We start from the raw sequence: 22,850 nt of genomic DNA, 5'->3' as shown, positions 1-22,850 counted from the left end.
TTTTTTATATAATGCAGAACTCAAAGTATTTAAGGAAATATAAGGAATAGTCACCCTCCTATCTTGACATAAATCTATAAAGGTAACAGTTTTTCTCCGACTATTCCCAAGAATATGTTTAGGTGGTTGAAAAAGTGAATCATTTGAAAGAATAAATGGACAAAAATAGGTCAAGAAAATATTGAACAAGAAGTTAATTTTGATAGCAAAATAACAAAAAAGATGATTAAAAGTTAGTTGCTAGGATGGGTATTTGGCCTAATGGTTAAGACACAACTTGGGGAACCTGGATCTCGTATTTGGGCCTCAGTCCCAGCTCCTCTTATGATTTTAACTTCCTGCTAATGCAGGCTCTGGGAGGCAACAGGTGATGGATCAAGTAGTTGAGTGACTGCCACCCTCACGGGAGACCAGGATTTTGTTCCCACGTCCCAGTTTCAGCCAGGTCCAGCACCAACTGTTGCATGCATTTGGAAAGTAAACTAACAGATGCAAGTTAGTGCATACTCACTTGCTCTCTCTCTCCCTCTCTCTGTGCCTCTCAATTAACATAATAAATAAATACCTTTTTAAAAGTGACTTGCTCTTCCAGATATTAACATACTCAGTACTGGGAGAACACTTGGTCCTTGTAAAACAGACTAGAAATCATATGCACACACACACGCACACACACACGCACACACACACAAAAGGAAAGAGAGAAACCCAAAAATGTAAAATTTTATGTCTACTCAGTGTTAAAAATAGCAAGCCAAACCTATAAAACATATTCTTTCTCATCAGTTACAGCAAGCATTTTCATTGTCTTTAGAGCTGCGTAGTATGACTTTGGAGAAAATTTACTTATGCATTAGGATATTGATGTATATCTAGATTGTTCCTAATGTTTACCATACCAAATTATAATGCAATGAATAGACTCCACTATGATAAGATTTACAGTAAAGAAATCTGATGGTTTTGCTCAGATCTTGTATTCCCCAAATTTACTTGATCATGGAATATTTATTTCAATTAACTGTTAACATCCCATGGAAATATTATCCATAAAATATATTCTGGAGAAAATCTGGGGTAACCATAAAGCTGAGTTCCTTTCTTAAGCTTAAAAGGCAAAATCTGAACAGAAAGGAATTGTTGGTTTGGATGTAGATATACATATAGTTATAGATGTGTTTGTTAAATTTTGTAGATCATAAAACTTATTAGGAACTTCATGTGATGAAAAAATGTAATTTGAGATGAATCTTTATAATTAGGATAGAGGAGCTCTAATCAATAACAATGAAGCAAGACTCAAGCTAACAGCTCTTCAAAGAATATGAAAAATTGTATTCCAATAATGGTTACCATTCTCTCTTAATTTGCCCAGCCCATATTAAATTTATTGAAAATGCTAAGTATTGACAAGGTTATGGGGAAGGTGGGAAATGTTTTCAGGAAGGTAATTTGACACTATCTATCTCAAGGTTGTAAAATTTAAAGCAGCAATTGCCCTCAGAAATCATAAGGTCAATAATGTAAATGCAATATATTGAGGTCATCATGGTTTATAAGGTTGTAAAATGAGAAATAAATGTCCAGTATTGGTGATGGCTCTTCCCTACAGAGAAAAAACTGTGCAGTTATTAAAACTGACACTGTACAAGCATATTATTATGAAGATGTATTCATGATATTCTGATCAGTAAAATGGTCAACATAGTATTAAGTGTAGTTTTAGCAATTTGTGTGTGTGTTTCGAAGTGTGTACATGTATTTATTATTGGTTATTGGGGAATAGCCAGGAAGATATGCAGCAAAGTTTAATGCTCAGTGTTTGTCTTGGGTGAAGGATTATAGGTCATTCAAAATTTTTATTTTTGCTTGTCTGCAATTTAAGTTTCTCCATACTGAATACAAATTATCACCTCTTCTGCATTTATTAATTCAGTAATGTGAAAGGCATCCACTTAGGGGATAAAATATTATCAGTTGAAAGAAACCACTAGGGAATAAAATGATGAAATAAAATGAATATTTTGGCACTTGAAAAATAGGCCACAATCATTTCCTATCTAAATTCTCTAGACATTGTTTTGTGATCTTCTGGTATTTGGTTTTGTGAGGAAATGTGATGCCATCTAATTTTTTTTCCATTTTAGGTAATTTGTGATTTCTGTCTGGGTACAATTGAGATTTTGCTTTATTCTTTATTTTTTAAAACCATGTCAGTGTACGCATATCTTTAGAGATTTTCAATTTGTTTTTCTGTCACTGCTGAGACTTTCCAATTTAAAGTCAGATCTCCAGTTCATATCAATTTTCCTTTAACAGAATTTCTAAAAATTGCCTGCCCTCTTGTTGGCTCTCCTCTTCTGTTACTGCTCCCCATAAAGTGTTTCTCTCAAGTCCAACGTCTCTTACTGTTTTACTAATCTTGGTCATTCTCATCTTTTTTTTTTTTTTTTTTTTTTTTTTTTTTCTGGTTTCTGGATGAGTTCTCAAGCATCTCTGAGGAAATGATCCTGGGGTCATGCTCTTCACTGCTTCCTCTACATTTCTGATTCTGTAATCATGTTTGCATTTGAAAGCAGCATTTCCTGCTTCAGAGGTGCAACAGCTTCTGGATCTTGTTTGAAAAACAAGTAAGGAATTACCTTGTATTTCCACCTGTTTGTTGAAATGAGACCTGTACAAAGAGCCATTCACAATTGCTTCAGATTGGTTCTCTCAGCCTACCAAACATCCAGCATGTGCTCATTCTTGTAAAGTGTCACCCAGTATGGGAAGTTAGCACGGATTCGGAGTTTTAGGGGCCCCTTCTCAAATATCTCAATCCCAAATAAAGAGAAAAGCAAATATGGTTTTCTGTGGTTCCGAGCCACCTGCCCTGTTAGAGGAGAGGTCTGGACACATTCAGAGCCTTGATGCTTCTTTAGCCATTAGGATTCTCATCCCCCACTGTTCCAGGCAATGGGCAGCTAGGCATTGGCCTCTCTGCTTCAGGTTCCTACCTGATGTCCACTGCACAGGCCAAAGCTGCTGGAAGGTTGGCAGTCTGGCCTCACTCACCGACTCTAGCCCTTCCTCAGACCGCCCCCTCCCCTGCAGCAGGTTCCTCACATGGCTGCCTGGCCAGGAGCTCCCTCAGTTTGATGCCCACAGCTCCTACTCAGAAGAAATGCACTCTGCCCAGTGGATAAAACCCAGAGCTGGAATGGAGTTTTACGTTTCTTTGATTACCTGTGTTTGGCTTAAACTACACTATTACCTACATTGAAATGATTCCTTTTCTGTTTCCAACAGGTAACATGGCAAAGTACTTACCTTTATCTAGCTAATTTATTAATTTCAATAGTGTTTAAGCCATTTTTTCCCTAGGAATATAATCATGTCATCATATTATATCATTTACAAATAGTGATTTTTGTCTCCACCTTTCTAGTGGTTGTATTATAATGACCATAATTTTTACAGTATTTAATAATAATGACTTTGTTAATTTTCCTACTTTTCTGGGAATACCTCCAAAACTTTACCATTAAGTAAGTTTTTTGTTATTAGTTTCAAAATTAAGTTCAGTGTTGGAAACTGTTGAGAAGCCTCTTTCTCAGTATTTATATATTTTCTTATTTTAAAAAGTATCCTTCTCTTCCTAATTTGACAGTGTTTTGGCATTTTCTGAGAAAAGTATTTTTTTAATGTACCCCGTAGCTGCAAGTCATGATAATTCCATTCATGTGTCTGTTGGGCAAATCTGAGTTGGTCATGGTCAGTTATGCATTTAATACACCGACTAGTATGGATTTGAAGGAAAATTTTTATGTCAATATTAAATAGTAATATTTGACTTTTTTGTGACTCTGGCACAAGGCTAGGGATGCTTTTAAAACTGTCCTTGTTTTCTGAAATAACAATGGAATTAGCAAAGGAACTCACTGGTAAAACTAGCTGGTCCTAAAGCCATTTATGGGAGAAATCCTCTTTAATATATTTAATTCTATCACGTTACTTTTAGTATTTCTACTTTTTCAGTTTGTTAATTTATACATTTAAGAAAAAACATCTACTTCACAGTGACTTTTTAATTTTAAAATACACAATTATGTATCATCTTTTAAATTATTTTAGTGTCTACTTCCTCTATTTTTATTCCAAAACACATGCCAAGAGTGTATTTATCTGTTCTTCTGCTTTTCATTCACTAACCTCCCTTGTTTTCACTGCTGTCCATCCTGTTTCTCCTTGAGTTTACTTAAATGTGCATTTCCAGGATTTCTGGATGTAATTGGCTATATATTTTAATTTTTCAAATCATGAGAACAACTGCTTTGTCTCCATTCCATAAGCACTATACAGAATGCTCTCAGATTCTTTTGAAATTGTTTAGCCCTTATGCATTTTTTCTTGACTCAGTAGAAATTTAGAGATATTCTTTTTGTTATTTTGGGAATTTGTGGTACCTATTTCCCCAAATTTTTCACAGATATAATTACTTTTTTCCTTTCTTTTCCTTTTTTCATATTTTGAGAGGCATAGAGACAGACAGAGGTCTTTCACCTGCTGGTTTACTCCCCAGAAGGCCCAGCATCCAGGAACCCAACCCAGGTCTCCCATATGGGTGACAGAGACTCAACTACTCAATACATCATCTGTGGCCTCACAGGTTGGCATCAGCAAAAAGCTAAAATCAGACACAGGGCCAGGACGTGAACCAAGGCACTCCTAGATGGGATGCAGGTGTCCTAAGGTGTGTCTTAACTGTTGCACCAAATGCCCACTGCCAGCTGCTGCTGTGTTTAAGTACATGAATTCTGGAGTTCGTTGCTTCCTCCCCCCTTCCTCCTCCCTTGCCCTTTCTCCTTCCCCTTCCTTCCCTCCTTCCTTTACAGGCAGAATTCAAAGCCTGACAGAGAATCATCTCACTGATGGCTTAGTTCAAATTGTTGTTATGGATTTTTGATAATGTATCCAATCACAGAACAAGAGGGATACCTTAAAATCTTGCCTTGTAATTGTACTTCTGCTAAATCTTCCTTACATGTATTGAAGCTATAGTGTTTTTATTCTAGGAATCATACTTTTAGCCACAGAAACTATCTTTCTTTCTCTGTTTAGTGGGTTGTGTCATCAGCACTATTTTCTGTAGTATTAATAGTGCCAACCTTTTTTTAAAAATTATTTTATTTATTTGAAAGACAGAGTTACACAGAGAGAGGAGAGGCAGAGAGAGAGAGAAGTCTTCCATCCACTGGTTCACTCCCCAGATGGCCACAACAGCCGGAGCTGTGCCTATCTGAAGCCAGGAGCCAGAAGCTTCTTCCCAGTCTCCTACACAGGTGCAGGGGCCCAAGGACATGGGCCATCTTTTACTGCTTTCTCAGGCCATAGCAAAGAGCTGGGTTGGAAGAGGAGCAGCTGGGACTAGAACCAGTGCCCATATGGGATGCCAGCACTTCAGGCCAGGGCTTTAACTCACTGCACCACAGTGCTGGCCCATAGTGCCAACTCTTCTATTTAGTGCTTTCCATAACTTTTAATGTCACTCTTTCCATATTATTTAGTGTTTATCAGTTTGTTGTGAGAATTTCTTTTTTGTTAAAGATTTTATTTATTTATTTGAGAGGTAGAGTCACAGACAGAGGAGAGAAAGAGAGAGGTCTTCCATCTACTGGTTCACTCCCCAAATGGCTGCAACAGACAGAGCTGGGCCAATCCAAAGCCAGGAGCAAGGGGATTCTTTGGGCTCTCCTACATGGGTGCGGGGGCTCAAGCACTTGGGCCGTCTTCTGCTGTTTTCCCAGGCCGTAAGCAGAGAGTTGGATCAGAAGAGGAGGAGCTGGGACACAAAGCAGCACCAATATGGGATGCCAGCACAGCAGGCAAAAACTTAGCCTACTACACCACAGCGCCAGCATGAGAATTTCTTTTATTTTTAAAATTTATTTTTATTTATTTGAAAGAGTTACAGAGAGAGGTAGAGACACAGAGAGAGGTCTTCCATCTGCTGGTTCACTCCCCAGATGGCCTTAACGGCCGGAGCTGCACTGATCCAAAGCCAGCAGTCAGGAGCTTCTTCCAGGTCTCCCACATGGGTGCAGGGGCCCGAGGCCTTCGGCCACCTTCTACTGCTTTCCCAGGCCATGGCAAACAGCTGGATGGGAAGTGGAGCAGCCAGGACTAGAACCGGCGCCCACATGGTATGCCAGCGCTTCAGGCCAGGGCTTTAACCCGCTGCACCACAGCGCCAGCCCTGAGAATTTCTATTATATACAGCATGCTTTTGATAGTAGTTTATAACTTGGTTGTAGGTCTTATGCATTTTAATAAGAAATTTTAACATTTTTACAGTCATTGTCATTTATCCATATCCATTGCTACATTTGATCTTTGTCATTTGGTTTCAGACTTTTTGGTTCTTATAATTGTCTCATCATTCTGTTTTTCTGCTTCATAAATGGTTTTGCTGACTATTATCTATGGGAATTCAGAAGAGAAATAGCTTTTATGTTATCTTATGAATAGTTAAGTTTTTAAAAAAACATTCCCAAATATTTTTAACTATTGACATTTATAACACTTATAATTTCAGTTGATTATTTGGCATGTATTGGCATAATGTTAACAATAGGGTTCCTTTTTTATTTCCACTTACAGGAATAAGAAACTTGTGACTTCCTTTTTTTTTTTTTTAAGTTTTATTTATTTAAAAGACAATGTGACACAGAGGGAGAGAGCTCTTCCATCCTTTGGTTTACTCCCCAAATACCACAGCAGCCAGGCTGGGCCAGGCTAAAGCCAGAAGCCCAGAACTCCATCCATTTGGATCTCTCCCGTGGCTGGCAGGAACCCAAGTATGTGAACCATCATTGTTACCTTCCAGGTGCATTGGGAAAAGCCGGATTGGACGTGGAGGCAGAACTTAAACCCAGGCACTACAACCCAAGATGCAGGCATCCCAAGCAGTAGCTTAACCCACTGCACCACAATGCCTGCCCTTTCGAACCTCATTTTCTGTTGCCATTTTTTCTGTTGGTAATCTAGGGTTTATAGTCTATGCTTTATTTATAATATAGATCAGGCATTCTCAAAATGTAAACAAGGAACTCATGAGCCGCTTTCAAGAGGTTCCTGAGGTCAAAATTGTTTCTATAAAATATGATAACATTGTTTGCCTTTTTTATTCTCTTTCTCTCATAAATGTACGGAATTTTCCAGAGGTTCCAGATGTGTTGTATCACAACATATTGAACACAGCAGCATTTCTGAGAATTCAAACATCTTCTATTATCCCAGACATGAGATCTGCAAAAACACAAAACACTGTCATTGTTTTTAATAATTTTTTTGAAAATAGTCATTTTTATGATTATACTAATGTACAAAGGGATGATTATTTCTATTCTTAGTAAAGTTATATTTTGAAATAGTTTTATATTTACAGAAAAGTGACAAAGGGGTGGGCATTGTGGCACAACTGGCTTACAAACCACTTGAGAAGCGCCATATCCCATATAGGAGTTCCGGTTCAAGTCCCAGTTCCTCCACTTTCCAGCCAGCTTCCTGCTAATATGTCCTTCAAGACAGCACACGATGACCAAATGTTTGAGCCCCTGCCACTCACGCTGGAGACCTAGATGGAATTCCAGCCTCCTGCTGGCGGCTGTAGGCTTTGGGGAGTGAAACATGGATGGAAGAGATCTCCATCTCTCTCCCACCCCTTGCCTCTCTTGCTCTGTTTCTCTGCCCTTCAATAGGTAAAAATAAAGTGTTTTTAAAAAACAGTTGCAAAAATAGTACAAAATTTTCCCAAATATTCCACACCCAGCTTCCCTTACATTTACATCTTCATATGGTACATCTATCACAATTAATAAACTTAATGTGACATATTAATAGCTAAAGTTCATATTCCATTTGCATTTCCTGTTACTCCTAATGTTCACTTCTTTTAAAAAAAAAAGATTTGTTTATTTGTATGAAAGGCAGAGTTACAGAGAGGCAGAGGCAGAGGCAGAGGCAGAGGCAGAGGCAGAGAGAGAGAGAGAGAGAGAGAGACACATCTTCCATCCACTGGTTCACTCCTCAAATGCCACAATGGCTGGAGCTGTGCTGATCCGAAACCTGGAGCCAGGTGCCTCCTCCCCATCTCCCACGTGGGTGCAGGGGCCCAAGGACTTGGGCCATCCTCCACTGCTTTCCCAGGCAATAGAGAGAGCTGGACTGGAAGAGGAGCAACAAGGACTCAAATAGGTGGCCATATGGGATGTTCGCACTCTACACCACAGCACCAGCCCCCGTGTCCACTTCTTGTTCCAGACCACATTAGGTTTGATCATTAGTGTCTCCTCCGTCTCCTCTTGGCTGTGACAATTTCTCAGACTTTCTTTGCTGTTGATGACCTTCGTAGTTTTTACTCATGCTGATCATGAGGGCTCTTGAAAAGTTGTGGGAAACAGAATTAAAAGATACACTTATTCTGGTGCAAAATAAGTTTGGAAGTCCATGCATACAAGTGATAGAATTAGGCATGGACTTCAAAATTTTCCCCAAAAAAATGTATCTTTTGATTCCATTTTTCCATGAACTTTTTGAAGTACCCCCATATTGTGTAGAAGATCTCTCACTGGGGACTTGTTTGATTTTTCTTGTGATTATCCTGGGGTGATGTCTTTTGCAGCAAAATCCCATAGAGGTAGAGTCATTCTCATTGCATCATAGTGAGGGTATGTGCTATCAGTACAGCTAATTATTTCACTGCTAATCTTTTCTTTAGCTTTCTTTAAAGTATAACTGACAAATGAAAATTATAAATATGGCATACAATATGTTTTGATACATTGCACAATGATTACATCAACTAATTAATATATATGTCCTTCACATAGTCATTTTTTCATGGTGAGTGAGACATTTAAGATCCAATACCTTGGCAATTTTTAAATATACAATGCCCTGCTATTAACTATAGTCACCATGTTGTACACCAGGTCTCCAGAAGTTCTTCATTCTTTCTAACTGAAACATTGTACTCATTTACCAACAGCTCCTTATTCCCTGCACTACAGCCCCTATCATCATATTCTTTGCTTTATGAGATTAATGAATTAGGCCCCACACACAATGGGATCACGTATTGTCTTTCCTTCTCTGGCTTATTTCACCTAGTCTAGTATTCTCCAGGTCTATCCACATTGTTTCAAATGACAGGATTCCTTCTTTTTTAAGGCTAAGTAGCAGTCATTCCATTGTGTGCCTATACCATACTTTTCTTTATTCATTCATCTGTTAATGAACACTTACAATGATTTTTTTAAAGACTTTATTGTTATTTACTTGAGAGGTAGATTTACAGACAGTGAGAGGGAGAAACAGAAAAGTCTTCCATTTGCTGATTCACTCCCCAAAATGGCTGGAGCTGAGCTGATCCAAAGCCAGGAGCCAGAAGCTTCTTTTGGGTCTCCCACATGGTCTCAGGGGCCCAAGCACTTGGGCCTTCTTCTACTGCTTTCCCAGGCCATCGCAGAGAGCTGGATCAGAAGTGGAGCAGCCAGGACTCTAACCGGCACTTATATGGGATGCCAGCACTGTAGGCGGAAGATTAACCTACTGTGCCACAGTACTGGCCCCTGACAATGATTTCATATCTTATCAGCTGTGAATAATGCTGTAATGAACATGGGAGTATAGCTATCTCATCAACATACTGCTTTCATTTTCTATGTACTCTATGGTGGAAATGCTGGCTCCCATGGTATTTCTATTTTTAATTTCTTGAGAATGCTCCACACTGTTTTCCATAATGGCTGTACTTTGCATTCCCACCCATGGTGAATAAGGGTTCCCTTTTCTCCATATCCTCACCAATACTTGTTATCTTTTTTTAAAAATTTTTTTATTTGACAGAGTTAGACAGAGAGAGAGTGAGAGAGGGAGAGAGAGAGAGAGAGAAAGGTGTTCCTTCCGCTGGTTCATCCCCCAAATGGCCGCCACAGCCGGAGCTACACCGATCCGAAGCCAGGAGCCAGGTGCTTCCTCCTGGTCTCCGACATGGGTGCAGGGGCCCAAGCACTTGGGCCATCCTCCACTGCCTTCCTGGGCCACAGCAGAGAGTTGGGCTGGAAGAGGAGCAACCGGGACTAGAACTGGCACCCATAGGGATGCTGGCGCTGCAGGCAGAAGATTAACCAAGTGAGCCATGGCACCAGCCCCTGTCTTTTGTCTTTTTGATAATGGCCATTCTAATAGGTGTGAAGTGATACCTCATAATAGTTTGAATTTGCATTTTGCTGATAATTTGTGCTGTTGAACATTTGTTTCATAAACCTGTTGGCCTTCTTTTGAGAGTTTTTCTTCTTGTTATTGATTTCAAGTTTTGTACTTGTGGTCAGAAAATATACTTGATATGATTTCATTCTTCTTAAATTTGTTAAGACTCATTTTGTGGCCGAACATTTGAACTATCCTGGGGAGTGTTTTGTGTGTTCCTGAAAACAATGTGCATTCTGCTACTATTCGATGGTATGTTCTATAAATGTCTGTTAGGTCCATTTGGTCTAAAATTTGGCTCAAGCCCAAGGTTTGTTTATTGATTTTCTGTCTGGATGATCTATTCATTGTTGAAAGTGGGTTATTGAAGTCCCCTACTATTACTGTGTTGCTATCTCTCTCACTTCAGATGTATTAACATTTATCTTATAAATTTGAGTGCTCTGATATTGAGTGTGTATTTACTTAGAATTGTTACATTTTCTTGCTGAATTGACCCCTTTATCAATATAATAATGACTTTTTAATCTCTTTGTACAATTTTGAACTAAAGTCTAGTTTTGCCTGATATAAGCATACTCATCCTTGATCTCTTTGGGTTTCTGTTCACATGGAATTTTTTTTTCAATCTCTTCATTTTCCATCTACACATGTCCTTAAAATTGAAGTGAGTCTCTTGTAGGCAGCATATTGTTGGGTCGTGTATTTTTACCCATTTACCCACTCAATACCTTTTCATAGAAAAATATAATTCATTTACATTCAAGGTAATTATGATAAGTACTTACTACTGCCTTTTTGTTTTCTGCTAGTCTTACAGATTCTTCGTTCCTTTCTTCTCTTCTCTTACTTTCTTCCCTTTGCTATTTGATTATTTCCTATCGTGGCATGCTTTGCTTCTTTCTCTTTATCATGCGTATTTTGTTTTGTGAATGCCATTAGGCTTACAGAAAACATCTTATAGTATGAACAGTCTGTTTGAAGCCAGTAACAATGCAGGCTGTGTCTCCACTTTGCCTTCTTGCTGACATCATGTCCCTTGCTGTTAACCTTGCTTATCTAGCTTGACATAGTGGTTGTCTGTTTTCTCCACTGCAGAGTTATTCTTTCATCTCCCTTTCCATGCTTTAATTTTTGGAAGGAAGTCACTGTGTACAGAGTACAGCATATTTGTTTATTGTTTCATCTCTATCATTCTGACCTCTTTCAGAAAATTCTTTTATTAGTAGCTGGAATCTCTGAGACTCTCTATTTCTATATTTTCATTTTCACCCTGTTTTCTCTTTCCTATTCTTAGAAAATAATCATGTTGTCCTCTGCCTGACTAATTTAATTTTCTGCCTTGTCCAATGTGTTCTTTGCTGTTCTTTTTTTAATTCAGAAACCACATTTTGCATCATGGTTGGCTAAGTATACATGTTGGAACTCCCTTAATGGAAGTTTCCTTTTTTCTTAAAGATAGAATGTTATTGAGCATTTCTAAATGCATAAATTAACTACTTCAACAATATTCTTTTTTTCTATAGTAATCTATTTCAAGGTATAGTTATTAATATCACCAAAGACATTTAGTGAATTAGAAGTTACACTTCTCTGAACCACAGAATTTCATCATAATTGACATTCTTAGTGTGATTGATTATTTCATTCATTCACTTAGCAAATATTTATGAACCATACATTACAACAGGTACTATGCTGGGGATAAAACAATGACCAAGATGCACTCCCTCAAGATTCTTATAGCACTGGCAATTGGAGAGGGAGAACAGCATGCACTACAGTGGTGGGAGTTATGATGAGAGTAAGTCCCCAGTGCCGTGAGAGCACACAGAGGGCTGTCCGTTACAGAGTCTGGAATGGTTCCACAAGACGAGTAAGCAAGCAGCTGGGTCCTGGAGCTTGGATGTAAGTTACTCAGACAGCAGTGCTTGGACGAGGGATGAAGAAAAGCAGTAGGCAAGATCTGGTGGAAGTAAGAATTCCGAGCAAAGGCCTGAAAAAGAGCTTGTATGAGGGTATTTCAAAATATGCATTAAAATGAAATTAAAAGAGGTATACTTTGGCTCCAAAAAAATCTGAAATCCATGGTTATGCTATATCTCTTCAAAAAGGCTGAATGACGTGGTAGCTATTGAGTGAGCTCCAAAGTCAGACTGTGTGGAGTGTGTGCAAATGTGTATGTATATGTGTGATGTGCTAGGTAAGGAAGGAAAGGAATCAGTGACGAAGTATCAGGCTGGAGACCATGAAAAGTGCTGCCAGCATAGGCTTTACTGGAACAGAGGGTGGGCATGAGACACCTGGGAAATGCACCCCAGGGGACATAGGATTCCAGCTCCCAAGTGAGGTCTGAAGTCAAGACATACGTAAACATATGCGTCATGAACATATGCGTCATGAACTCAGACGTGGATTTGCAACTTGAGTTCAAAGGAGTCACCGGGTGAGAGCTAGTAAGAGAGGTATGGACAAAGCCCCAGGGACGTGAGGCAGAGGGGCTGCAAGTCTGCGGTCAGCGTAGGAAGAAAGCTGGGTAGTGGCTTCACAGAAGCCAAGAAGGAAGATGGCCTGGGCATCGAAAGTCCTACTGTCACTCTAGCTGTGGCACCCTCTCTGACGGGCAGCCTCTGGGGCAGCTGAGCACAAGCATGTGGGCAGTTGGGTTCATCTTAGGCTGAGATTTTTTTTTTTTTTAAAATCAGGGGAGTATGGGAGGAAAGAGCGAGTAAGGGAATTATACACATCTGCACTGGAATGATGCCACTGAGGGACAAGGAAGGAAGTGCAGGTTGAATGTCCCTTAACCAAAGTCCCCAACCCAGAAGGGTTGGGGTTTTGGATTTTCTATGTTTTTGTATATACCTAATGAGATATCTTGGAGTAGGGGACCCAAGTCTAAATGTGACACCAGTAATGTATATTTCATATACACCTTACACACATCAACTGAACGTAGTTTTATATAATATTTAAAAATAATTTTGCACATAAAACAAAGTTTCATGTGCCGTATTTTCCACTTATGGCATCATGTCGGTGCTCAAAACATTCTAGATTTTGGAGCATTGCACATTTTTTGAATAGGGAAGCTCAACCTCCAACGAGGCTGCAACAGGAAGAAAGCAGAAGATTCAACTGACTGAGTTCCCACAGAGACAGAATTGTGACAGTGGAGGCTCTTGGGAAAGTGAGTTGAGCGGATGGATGTGGTACTTGTTGTGAAGATGCTTGAAATCAGCATCTCAGAAGTGGTTCATGTTCTCAGTATGACCCGGGAGCAGGTAACTCAGGCAGAGGAGGGAGAAGTTCACTGGAGATGAGTTGTCCAAGAACTGAGATGCTGGGGTGAGTGTTTGGCCAAGAAGTTAAGATGCCCATGTCCCACGCTGGAGTGCCCAGGTTTTATTCCAGGAAATTGCGCCTGACTCCAGCTTCCTGCTAATACAGACCTTGGGAGGCAATGATGACAGATCCAGTAATTAGTTTCCTGCCACCCCTCTCAGAGAGCTCACAGTCTCAGCCTCCGCCCCAGGCCAGCTCCAGATGTGGCAGGTATCTGGGGAGTGAATCAGTGGATGGGAACTCTTAAGCACAACTGAGATGCTATAGTGCCGGGCGGTCTTCCTCAGGGAGGAGGAAGTCACGGGAATGAGACAGAAACTGGGATGGGGAGGAAAGTGTTTAGACAGAGCTGAGGTCCTCCATGATCAGAGAAGCATGACCAGGAGGTTGGAGAGTGACAGCAACAAGGGAGAGAGATGTTGTGGCCCGATGCATGCTTCTCAAAGGGATGGTATTTGACAGCACTTCATAAGTGACATTGAAGTGGCAGTGAGGAGTAGGAGAGCCCTCACTCCACCTGCTAGTTCTGAAGGGAATAAATATGAGGGCAGGAAAAGAAAAGAAAAGCCTTAATGCACAATGAGTATGCAGACCACATGTTCTCAGGGGCCAGCCAGGGTTCTACAAAGGCTAGAAGCCCCAAAGGAACATCCCCTGAGGTGATGAACCCAGTACCGAGGGGCTAAGAAGCAGTTCCTAGAGTGACCTGGACATGGTGGTGAGTAACGCTGATAGAGATGTGGGTTTCAAAGCCTGGATATCTCTTAGCAGATGAGAGTCCATTCAAAGCTCTGTGGTTCCAAAAGATACAGGATGTGAGAGACCAAGTGCCCCATTTGTTTTGTACCTGCTGCAGATTCCTAGAGAGGAGAAAAACATGTTCATGTCTTAGCTGAGCAATAGAAAAGGATCCTGTGTCTTAGATTTAGAGGGGACACAACAGCTGCCTCAATCACAGGTGGTCAGCAGGTGTGGAGGGTGGTGAGATGCTCACGCCATGACTGCATAAGAGGAGTGCTTGAGATTGGGCTTAGCTCTCCAGAGTCCTGAGTTTTGTATGATTATCTACCATCATCATTACTTTAGATAGGCTGAGCCCCATGGTTTTTTACATTTATTTGAAAAGATACAAGTTGACTGTAATCCTGAATGTGCTGTTTGTGAGATGAGAGGATGTTGAGGTCGCATCTCAAAATTTCACAAAAAGGAAACAGTTTGTTCACCTACAATAAAAAGAAGGGGGAAAAAATCAATGAAGCAATGGTGTTGATGAAAACCCAAGTGGGAAAGGAGCAAAGCAAAGTTACTGAATGATTTCATCTAGTTCCCTGGTCCTCAGGCATTATTTTTTTCATATTCTGTATCTACTCAGAAAAAAGAACTCTGCAAAACACTTCCCTTTATTTGCTCATGCTGATCACATCCGTGAAAAATCAATGGGCTGTTTATTCGTGTTCAGAAGGCACCTACTTCCATTCTTCTCATCCAAATGAGTGTGGAAGTGGAAGTAGAGAACTCAAGCTATTCTTTCAGAAGATACAGTAGAAACAAAAGGAAAACAATACTTAACCTTGTGACGCAATGTGCTATGGGAATGCAAATTTCCAGGACACAAGAGACTTGAGCCTGTCATCTGGGGGGAAGGAAGACACAAGACAGACAGGGGATGACTGGTGGAGCCAAGTCCTGAGGGAGGTGCACTGAGTGGAGGGCTCAGCCCTGGGGCAGAGGGGGGTCCCATCCTCCTGGGAAGCAGGAGAGAAGAGTGAAAAGATATGCAAAGGGATAGAACAGAGTTGAGAAATCAGTGTTGGAAGTTCTGCATATTGTCAGTGCAGTGGGAGGCAAGGTCATCCACAGAGAGAAGTGAGAAGGTCCTGGAATGTGCACCATAGACAGTGTGGGAGGGAACAGTGAGACCCCAACCAAAACACTTTTGCAGCCATGTAGATATGAAAATAAACTCCAAATATTGGCAAAGCCCTATATAATGCACAAAGTGTGTTTTTTGTTTTTTTATCTGACAGAGTTACAGACAGTGAGAGAGAAAGACAGAAAGAAAGGTCTTCCTTCCATTGGTTCATTCCCCAAATGGCCACTACGGCCGGCGCGCTGCGCCGATCCAAAGCCAGGAGCCAGGTGCTTCTCCTGGTCTCTCATGCGGGTGCAGGGCCCAAGCACTTGGGCCATCCTCCACTGCCCTCCCGGGCCACAGCAGAGAATTGCACTGGAAGAGGAGCAACTGGGACTAGAACCAGAACCCATATGGGATGCCGGCGCCACAGGCAGAGGATTAACCAAGTGAGCCATGGCGCCGGCCCTGATGAAGCGTGTTCTTAAACTGTATCTCTCTATTTGTACAATATTGTATAGTACAAAATACAGCCATTCTATACTCTTGTTTCTCTTCAGATCGTATAAATCTTTCGCCTTTTACAAAATACAGCCATTCTTATATGTTGAATGCCATATATAAGCCAATCTTATATGTTGAATGCAGCCTAGCAGGATTATGAAATTTACCCAAACTGATACAAATAGTTACTGATGTTCCACCAATCCAAGTCTTCTAACCCCAAACCCTGTGCCCTTTCATGATTTTCAAACAATTCTGTGTCACTTTGGGAGTTCTGAAGTGCTTCCACTGGAGCCGGGTGATGTTTATTGGGGCACGGAGGGGCCCTGCCTCTTCACTCCTGCTTTACCTAGAGTACCCCCTTCCTTCTAAGCATATCAATTCACCTGCTCTAACATGTTAGAAGAGTGGCACAGGAAAATGGTGCCCAGAGAAAGGAGAGGGGGCTCATGGATTCCATCATCTGCTGCTCTCCCCAGTGCAGAAGGGTACTGTGCTCTGACTGCCCGTGAGAGGAAACCTCACAGGTGAAGAGGAGTTGATCTTGTTCATAAGCTCCCACCCTCACCAACCCCACCATTCATCTTCTTGACCTTAAACCTTTCATGCTATCAGGTGAACTGCTTGAGCAAAATAACACAAACCTCAGACCTTTATTCTCCATCAGAAAATCTCACTGCTTACTCCAAGTCTGGGTCTTGCTCCAGCCAGTAGAATCCTTCTCTTCATAGTCAAGAACCTGAGTGATGGAGCCTGCACCAACTTGGAGCTGGAGCACTAAATGGCTCCACAGAGGGGCTGACAGGGATGGATGAGGCATCCTAAGAGCACCTGAGGGGAAGGCTTCTCTGTGCTCATATTTCTGCTTGCCTGAATTCACCCTCAGGATCTCAGTTGACTACAGGGAGACCAGTTGTGAAGGAGAGCTCATGGACATTAGGTGAGCACTAACTGTCTTGCCCTAGAAGCCTCTGCCCTCGAGAGAAGTCCAACTTCTGAACCTGAGCATGCAAGGTCTTCCCTAGTTTGAACAGAATGAGTCTGTCCAACAGCCCCTGCATCCCCCACCTCTGTAAGACTGACCCGGTAATGTCAGTGATGACCCTTGGCCCTGATTTCTTCCCTCCTCAAACACACTCCCAACCTCCCTGTGACCCAGCACCTTGATTCAGATGAAGTTGTACCTCTCCCAAGAGGACATCCCAGACTTCCCACTCTTCAGTGAGTTCCTGCCTCTAATGGGGGCTGGGAGAAAGGAGCTGTGTACAATGCTTTCATCTCCTACCGATTGCCTGGAACCTGCCTAAACTGTGGATCATGTTATAACCATGAAAACTAGGTCTTTGTGCAGGTGTGCCACCACCTGAGCATCCATCCTCGGCGAGAGTAAAGGGACAGCAAAAAGGTGAAATCCAGCCACATGTTCAGCACCTCGGCCAGGTGACTCTGAGCACAGGTCCCAGGGATCTTTGGAGCACCTACCATGTACTGGGCACAGTACAGATCCTGTGGACAAGTCATGGAACACAATGTTCCACCCATGCCCTCACAGAACATTGCCAGAGCATGGCTCTCCCTGGGTCCTCAACCCCAGTCAGCTGTCAAGTTATGTTACTCACAAATGACTCATATCTACTTGTGCTTCTCTATTCTAAGGGTGACTACTGTGAATGAGTTTCTCTTCATTTTTTGTTTGAATGTTTCTAGTTACCTTCTGGCTAATGATTCTAGTAATCACCCAGGACAAAAATTCATGTAAATTTCCCGTCCTAGCATTCGAGATTTCACCAGGCATCCCCTGTATACCTTTCAGGGGGTTATCTTCCACATCCTCACCAGCAAGTCAGAAGAAATGAATCATAGCTCCCTCAGACTGGAAAGTTCCATGCCAAGAAATTCCTGCCTGTTGAAATTCCTGCCTATCCTTGAAACCTGAGTGCAAATGGCACATCCTTCATCACCATCACCACTGCCACCTCCATCCCTACCACCATGACTGCCCTCTCATTGTCTACCATCACTGACTACAACCAGCACCTCATTAATTTTCCAACCCCACTTCCAGCACCGTCACAACTCCAACACCACGTTCTCACCACCAGCAGCAGCATCACAGCTCCCTCTCTTGATGAACCCTCACCACAGAGGGGTTTAGAAGTCACAGACTATGTAGACTTGACCTACTGCGAATGCTGTTCACGTTATGAGGCCAGCCACCACCCAGAGACTTCAGGGCTCACTGAAATCCCTGACAGTTTCAAATCTTAAAAAGAAGAATTTCAAATCTTAAAAGGAAAATTAAGGATATGAAGTTTGGGTTCAATTTTCTTAATATTTTACTCAAATCTATAGTCCAAATCTCTTTATTTTAACTTAAGAGTCCTTATGGAATATTTAATTTGATATGGAGCAATGGTTTTTTCTGTTATCCCTTCCTTTTAGAAAACTGTAAGGTTTTTCCACCTAGAATATTCTATTATTATTAGGGGCTGCAGACTCCTGTCTTTGTTTCACAGATACCAAGGCCCTTGGGCTCCCAGGCCCACTCCACAGCTCTTGTTCAGTGTCTCTAACTGGTGCAGTCTTAAGTTTGCTGAGAATTCCATAAGGGGATTAACAGCAGATCAGATTCATTCCAAGTTTACTGGTGGAGAAAATCCAGCTAAAAGAGCAACGCTTACAGCTGTCACTAACAATCCCCCTGGTTCTTTCCATTTCCAGCCTCTAATTCCTAAGATCTTCACTGCACGGATACCAGGCAATGATGGAAAATTAGAATTTTTATTGTTCAGATGAATCCTTTTCTGTTCTGTTAAAAGTCATACAGGAAGATTAATTTGTGAGGAAGAAGAAAATCAGGATTAAACATCCCTAGGAGGTTGTAAATTGTAAAATTGGAAATGCATCACCAGCCCCTTTCCTGAACCTCTCTCCTCTGTGCTCTTAAGGGACCCCAGTCTCCATCCACAGTCTCTGTCCCCCTTGGCAGACCTGCTATCACTGGATGATTCATAACACTTGAAGTTACTGGAAATGAATCTAGTTTACAACACATAAAATAACTTTGCCTGTAGATGACAAGGAATAATCAAAGACTTGGGATCAGGAATGTTCTTAATTTGATAGCTTTAATTTCATTCCTCCATTCCTTTGCAGCTCTCCATTGCTTCCATGCCCCCTCTTCCAGATGCATTTGATTTCCACTGAATTCTCACAAGGAACCCTCCCCAAAGGATAATGAAAGACACTGGCATGGTAGATTCAGGCGGGCGGTATGTGAGAGGGAGTGTTGATCAGTGAGGCTGGACTCAGCCCATGGAGGACGCCAGAGTCAGCCTAGGAAGAGGATTCTGACCCTCTAGGTCAGGCAGGTGGACAGTGGCCTTTGAGACCCTCTCCCAGAAGCGGCCGCTGATTGAGTAGCTTTGAGAATTCTCTGGGATTCTGTGTCTCCAGGTTATACTTAGGTTTGGGGTCTGGTCCAATTATTCTGAGCATAGGAGATTGAGTTCCAGAGCTACTTTACCTAGCACTACATCTCCCGATCCTTCTATAACTCTTTTGAAAATTGGATTTAAATTACCGTGTCTCCGGCTTTCAAGCCTGCTTCTCTCTCCCTCCCCTCCTCACTCTCCCTCCCTCTTCCTCTGGCACTCCCTCTCCCCCCTGCTTTTTCTTCTAAGTCGCCAATAGAAGTTTTTACAATGAAGATGGTGATGATAATGACTAAGGAAAAATACTCTTTTATTGTTTATAATCTACTAACTGCTCAAAGTGTAATTCCTGTTAACGGCATAGACTTTATTTTCTAAACATCATCAGGAGTTAGGCACATAAGTTTGGAAAGTAAATCTGGCGTTGTGGCATTTTGCATAATCAAGTGGGGAACTATTTGAAGTTGAGGGAAGGATAGGAGGCAGGACCAATAAGGCTTAAAATGATTTAGGGAAAGGCAAGTCAGAAGGTGGGTAGTGAGTTATACGCTACAGGGTGTGTGAAATAAGCCCTCTCTCCTGTAACCTTGTCAGGTCATCAGGGAGCTCTTTGCTGCTACCTAGCATGTGTGTGTGTGAAATAACTTCAAGGTGTTCTGAGTTCTGCATCCAGGTGGAACTGGAACAAAAACAAAAATCACACACTGATGCTGCATTGGTTTCCTCATTTAAATTTCTCCTGTAAGTCCCAGGAGGCAGGCATTATTGTCCTTATGTATATTTAATGAATACAAATAATTTGTGAACTTAGGCTTATTAGGAGTCAGGTAACCTGCAGCCATACACTAATGAGTAGAAGAACGGCTTCTTCCCCATGTGGGCTGCTTTCTGTCAAACTGCCAGCATCCAGGAGCCCCCAGAGGGCCCAGCCACACAGCAGGGCAGCAGCAGGAGCAAGTATGGAAATGTGTGAATGGAGTCCTGTTCTTTTTTTTTTTTTTCCAACAGGCAGAGTGAGAGAGAGAGAGAGAGAGAGAGAGAGAAAGGTCTTCCTTCCATTGGTTCACCCCCAAATGGCCACCATGGCCGGCGCGCTGTGCCAATCCGAAGCCAGGAGCCAGGTGCTTCCTCCTGGTCTCCCATGCGGGTTCAGGGCCCAAGCACTTGGGCCATCCTCCACTGCCTTCCCAGGCCACAGCAGAGAGCTGGCCTGGAAGAGGAGCAACCGGGACAGAATCCGGCATCCCAATCGGGACTAGAACCCAGTGTGCCGGCGCCGCAGGTGAAGGATTAGCCAAGTGAGCCGTGGCGCTGGCTGAAGCCCTGTTCTTGAGTTATGGAATGCAACTGAAAGGTCATTGCAGATCATGTCTTGTGCCTAGGCCTGTCCTCCATGGCCAAGAGCACTACAAAAGAAATATGAGACATGAGACATTCCAGAGAAGGGAAAGGGTTCCAGGCTTTGAGGTTAGACTCAAGGTAGAATCCAGTCTTGTCACATTGAGTCACTTAAGCAAATTGTGTTTTTTAAATAGTTCCTCATGTTAGTTTTCCTCATCTGAAAAATGGGTATGTAGTATTCCCTCAAAGAATTACTGAGAAGACTAGAAACAGCATAGTTAAAAGGTCTCACAGGCACCTGTAAATGGGAGCAGCCGAATTATTGTTGGTCATGGATCTGGCTATCAAACTAAGAGATCACAGAATGTGAAATACAGGGAGAACTTGAATATCATCTAATTCTACTTTTTATCTGAAATGAGATCCAGAGCACTTGAGTAATTTCCCAAAGTCACCATGAGTAGAAGGAATTCAGTGGGCACTTTTTTTTTTTTTTGTACATCCAAGTATATAAGAAATGGAAGATTACAAAAAGGAATTCTATCTAACACCAAAATGTGTGAGAGAAAGCAATTTATTCTGTGAACAATAAGGATGAGATAGAATCAATACAAACCCGAGCCGAGGACGAGGGCTGGGGCCTGACGGGAACTTGGAGGGAGCCCCGTGTTGGTGGGCAGAGCGCTTGGTGATAGCTCCTTCAAACAAGGTGGTCAGGGCAGCGGGCGAAGCTGGCCGTCCGAGAGGTGTGTCAGAAAAGGCACGAGTTATTCAGTCACACTGTCACTTGGCGAGGCGAATGGCTGTGGGATCATGGTGAACGCACTGCTGATGGCACCGTGGGCCTCCTGGGGAATGGTCACACCCCTCCTTTGAAAAATGTTTGTCCTAATTCTAAAAGCTTAAAGATCATACGGAGACTAGGCAAGTGGTAATCAGAGATGTGATAACCGCTAGCTAAGGTTTGTTGCTTGGTTAGGATGTGTGAGAAACTAAGTGCTTCCTGTATAGTAAATATTTTAATCCCTGCAGCAACACAATGAGGTGGATACTGTTACCATTCCTGTTTACACTGATGACAGAGACAGGTGAGATTAAGCAACTTGGCCCTAGTCACATGGCAAGTTAGTAGTGGACTCTGATGCTAGGCCCCACTCTCTGAGACAGTAGATGGAGGTTGCCGGTTCAAATCTCAACTTAGCCCTTTGCTAATGATGTGTCTGCACACTGTGTACCTGGCAATGTGTTCATAAGGTTTGCAAAATGAATATTTTGTAGTCTTTAAGAGAGAATTCCACAATATTATGTAAATTTATCTTATGAAAGCCAGGTTCTTCTCTTTACATAGGCTCTATCTCTAATCACTGAGAAGAGTTTAAGCATACGAGTGGCGTGCTCTGGTTTGCAGAGTTCAGATTTCATTCTGGCTGCAGAGTGGCAGGTGGATAGATGGGATGGAGGCAGATGAAACAAGGGATCCCAATCCAAAGAGCACTGTAATCATCCACATGAGAGCTGCTCAAGGACCAGGAAAGGAAGGCGTCCTGCAGAGAGACAGAGGGACAAAAATAAGACGTAATAAATCTCTAAGATGTAGGCAGCAGTTCATTGGCAGGGTGAGGGAGTGCAGAACATGCTCAGATGACTCAGGAGTTTGGAGCTTACCTCCAGGGTTGGCTGACTACATGCAAGATGAGGGAAATGTAATAATATTTATTTATTGATTGATTTATTGTGGCTTTTTTGAGCCTGGCCCTGTTCTAAGTCACCATCAAAACAAAGACTCTGTCCACACAGAGCATATACTCTAGGCAAAGGAGCTAAGACATAAGCAATAGATAAGTAATAAGTAATTAAATTAGGTTATGTGTTACAAAAGTACTATGAGAGAAAAGAAATAACAGTAGAATGAGGGAGTGGACATACAGGGTAGGGAGTGGGTGGGTTGCACTTTCTAGCAGGCTGCCACACCATTATGAAGGGACTTTTGGTCAGACTTAAAAGGGGTGAGGGTCATCTGTTTTAGCAACTGCATGTGTTATATCCTAACACCCTCCTATGGACAGGACAATGAACTATAGACAATTAGATGCATGGTGACAATGATGGTTTTGATGAAG

General features: G+C 41.9%; 2 protein-coding genes across 6 annotated transcripts in view; one reads left to right on the top strand and one right to left on the bottom strand.

The window, feature by feature from the left end:
* TACR1 (tachykinin receptor 1) overlaps window positions 1–22,850 on the top strand; it is a 177,665-nt gene that overhangs the window by 101,696 nt on the left and 53,119 nt on the right. The window lies entirely within an intron of this gene.
* POLE4 (DNA polymerase epsilon 4, accessory subunit) overlaps window positions 6,714–22,850 on the bottom strand; it is a 200,661-nt gene continuing 184,524 nt past the window's right edge. For 2 of the 5 annotated variants that reach the window (XM_062209725.1, XM_062209727.1), the window contains one exon: window positions 6,714–7,290. In XM_062209725.1, the coding sequence (XP_062065709.1) occupies window positions 7,047–7,290 (244 nt within the window). In that variant the 3' untranslated portion in view covers window positions 6,714–7,046. Of the gene's footprint in view, window positions 7,291–21,295; window positions 22,275–22,850 lie in introns of those variants that run through there. The other 3 variants (XM_062209730.1, XM_062209729.1, XM_062209733.1) reach the window with 2 other exon arrangements.

This window comes from Lepus europaeus, chromosome 13 (genome assembly GCF_033115175.1).
Source record: "Lepus europaeus isolate LE1 chromosome 13, mLepTim1.pri, whole genome shotgun sequence".
Lineage (NCBI taxonomy): Eukaryota > Metazoa > Chordata > Mammalia > Lagomorpha > Leporidae > Lepus > Lepus europaeus.
Note: the sequence above shows the minus strand (reverse complement) of the source record. Positions and strands in the feature narration are given on the sequence as shown.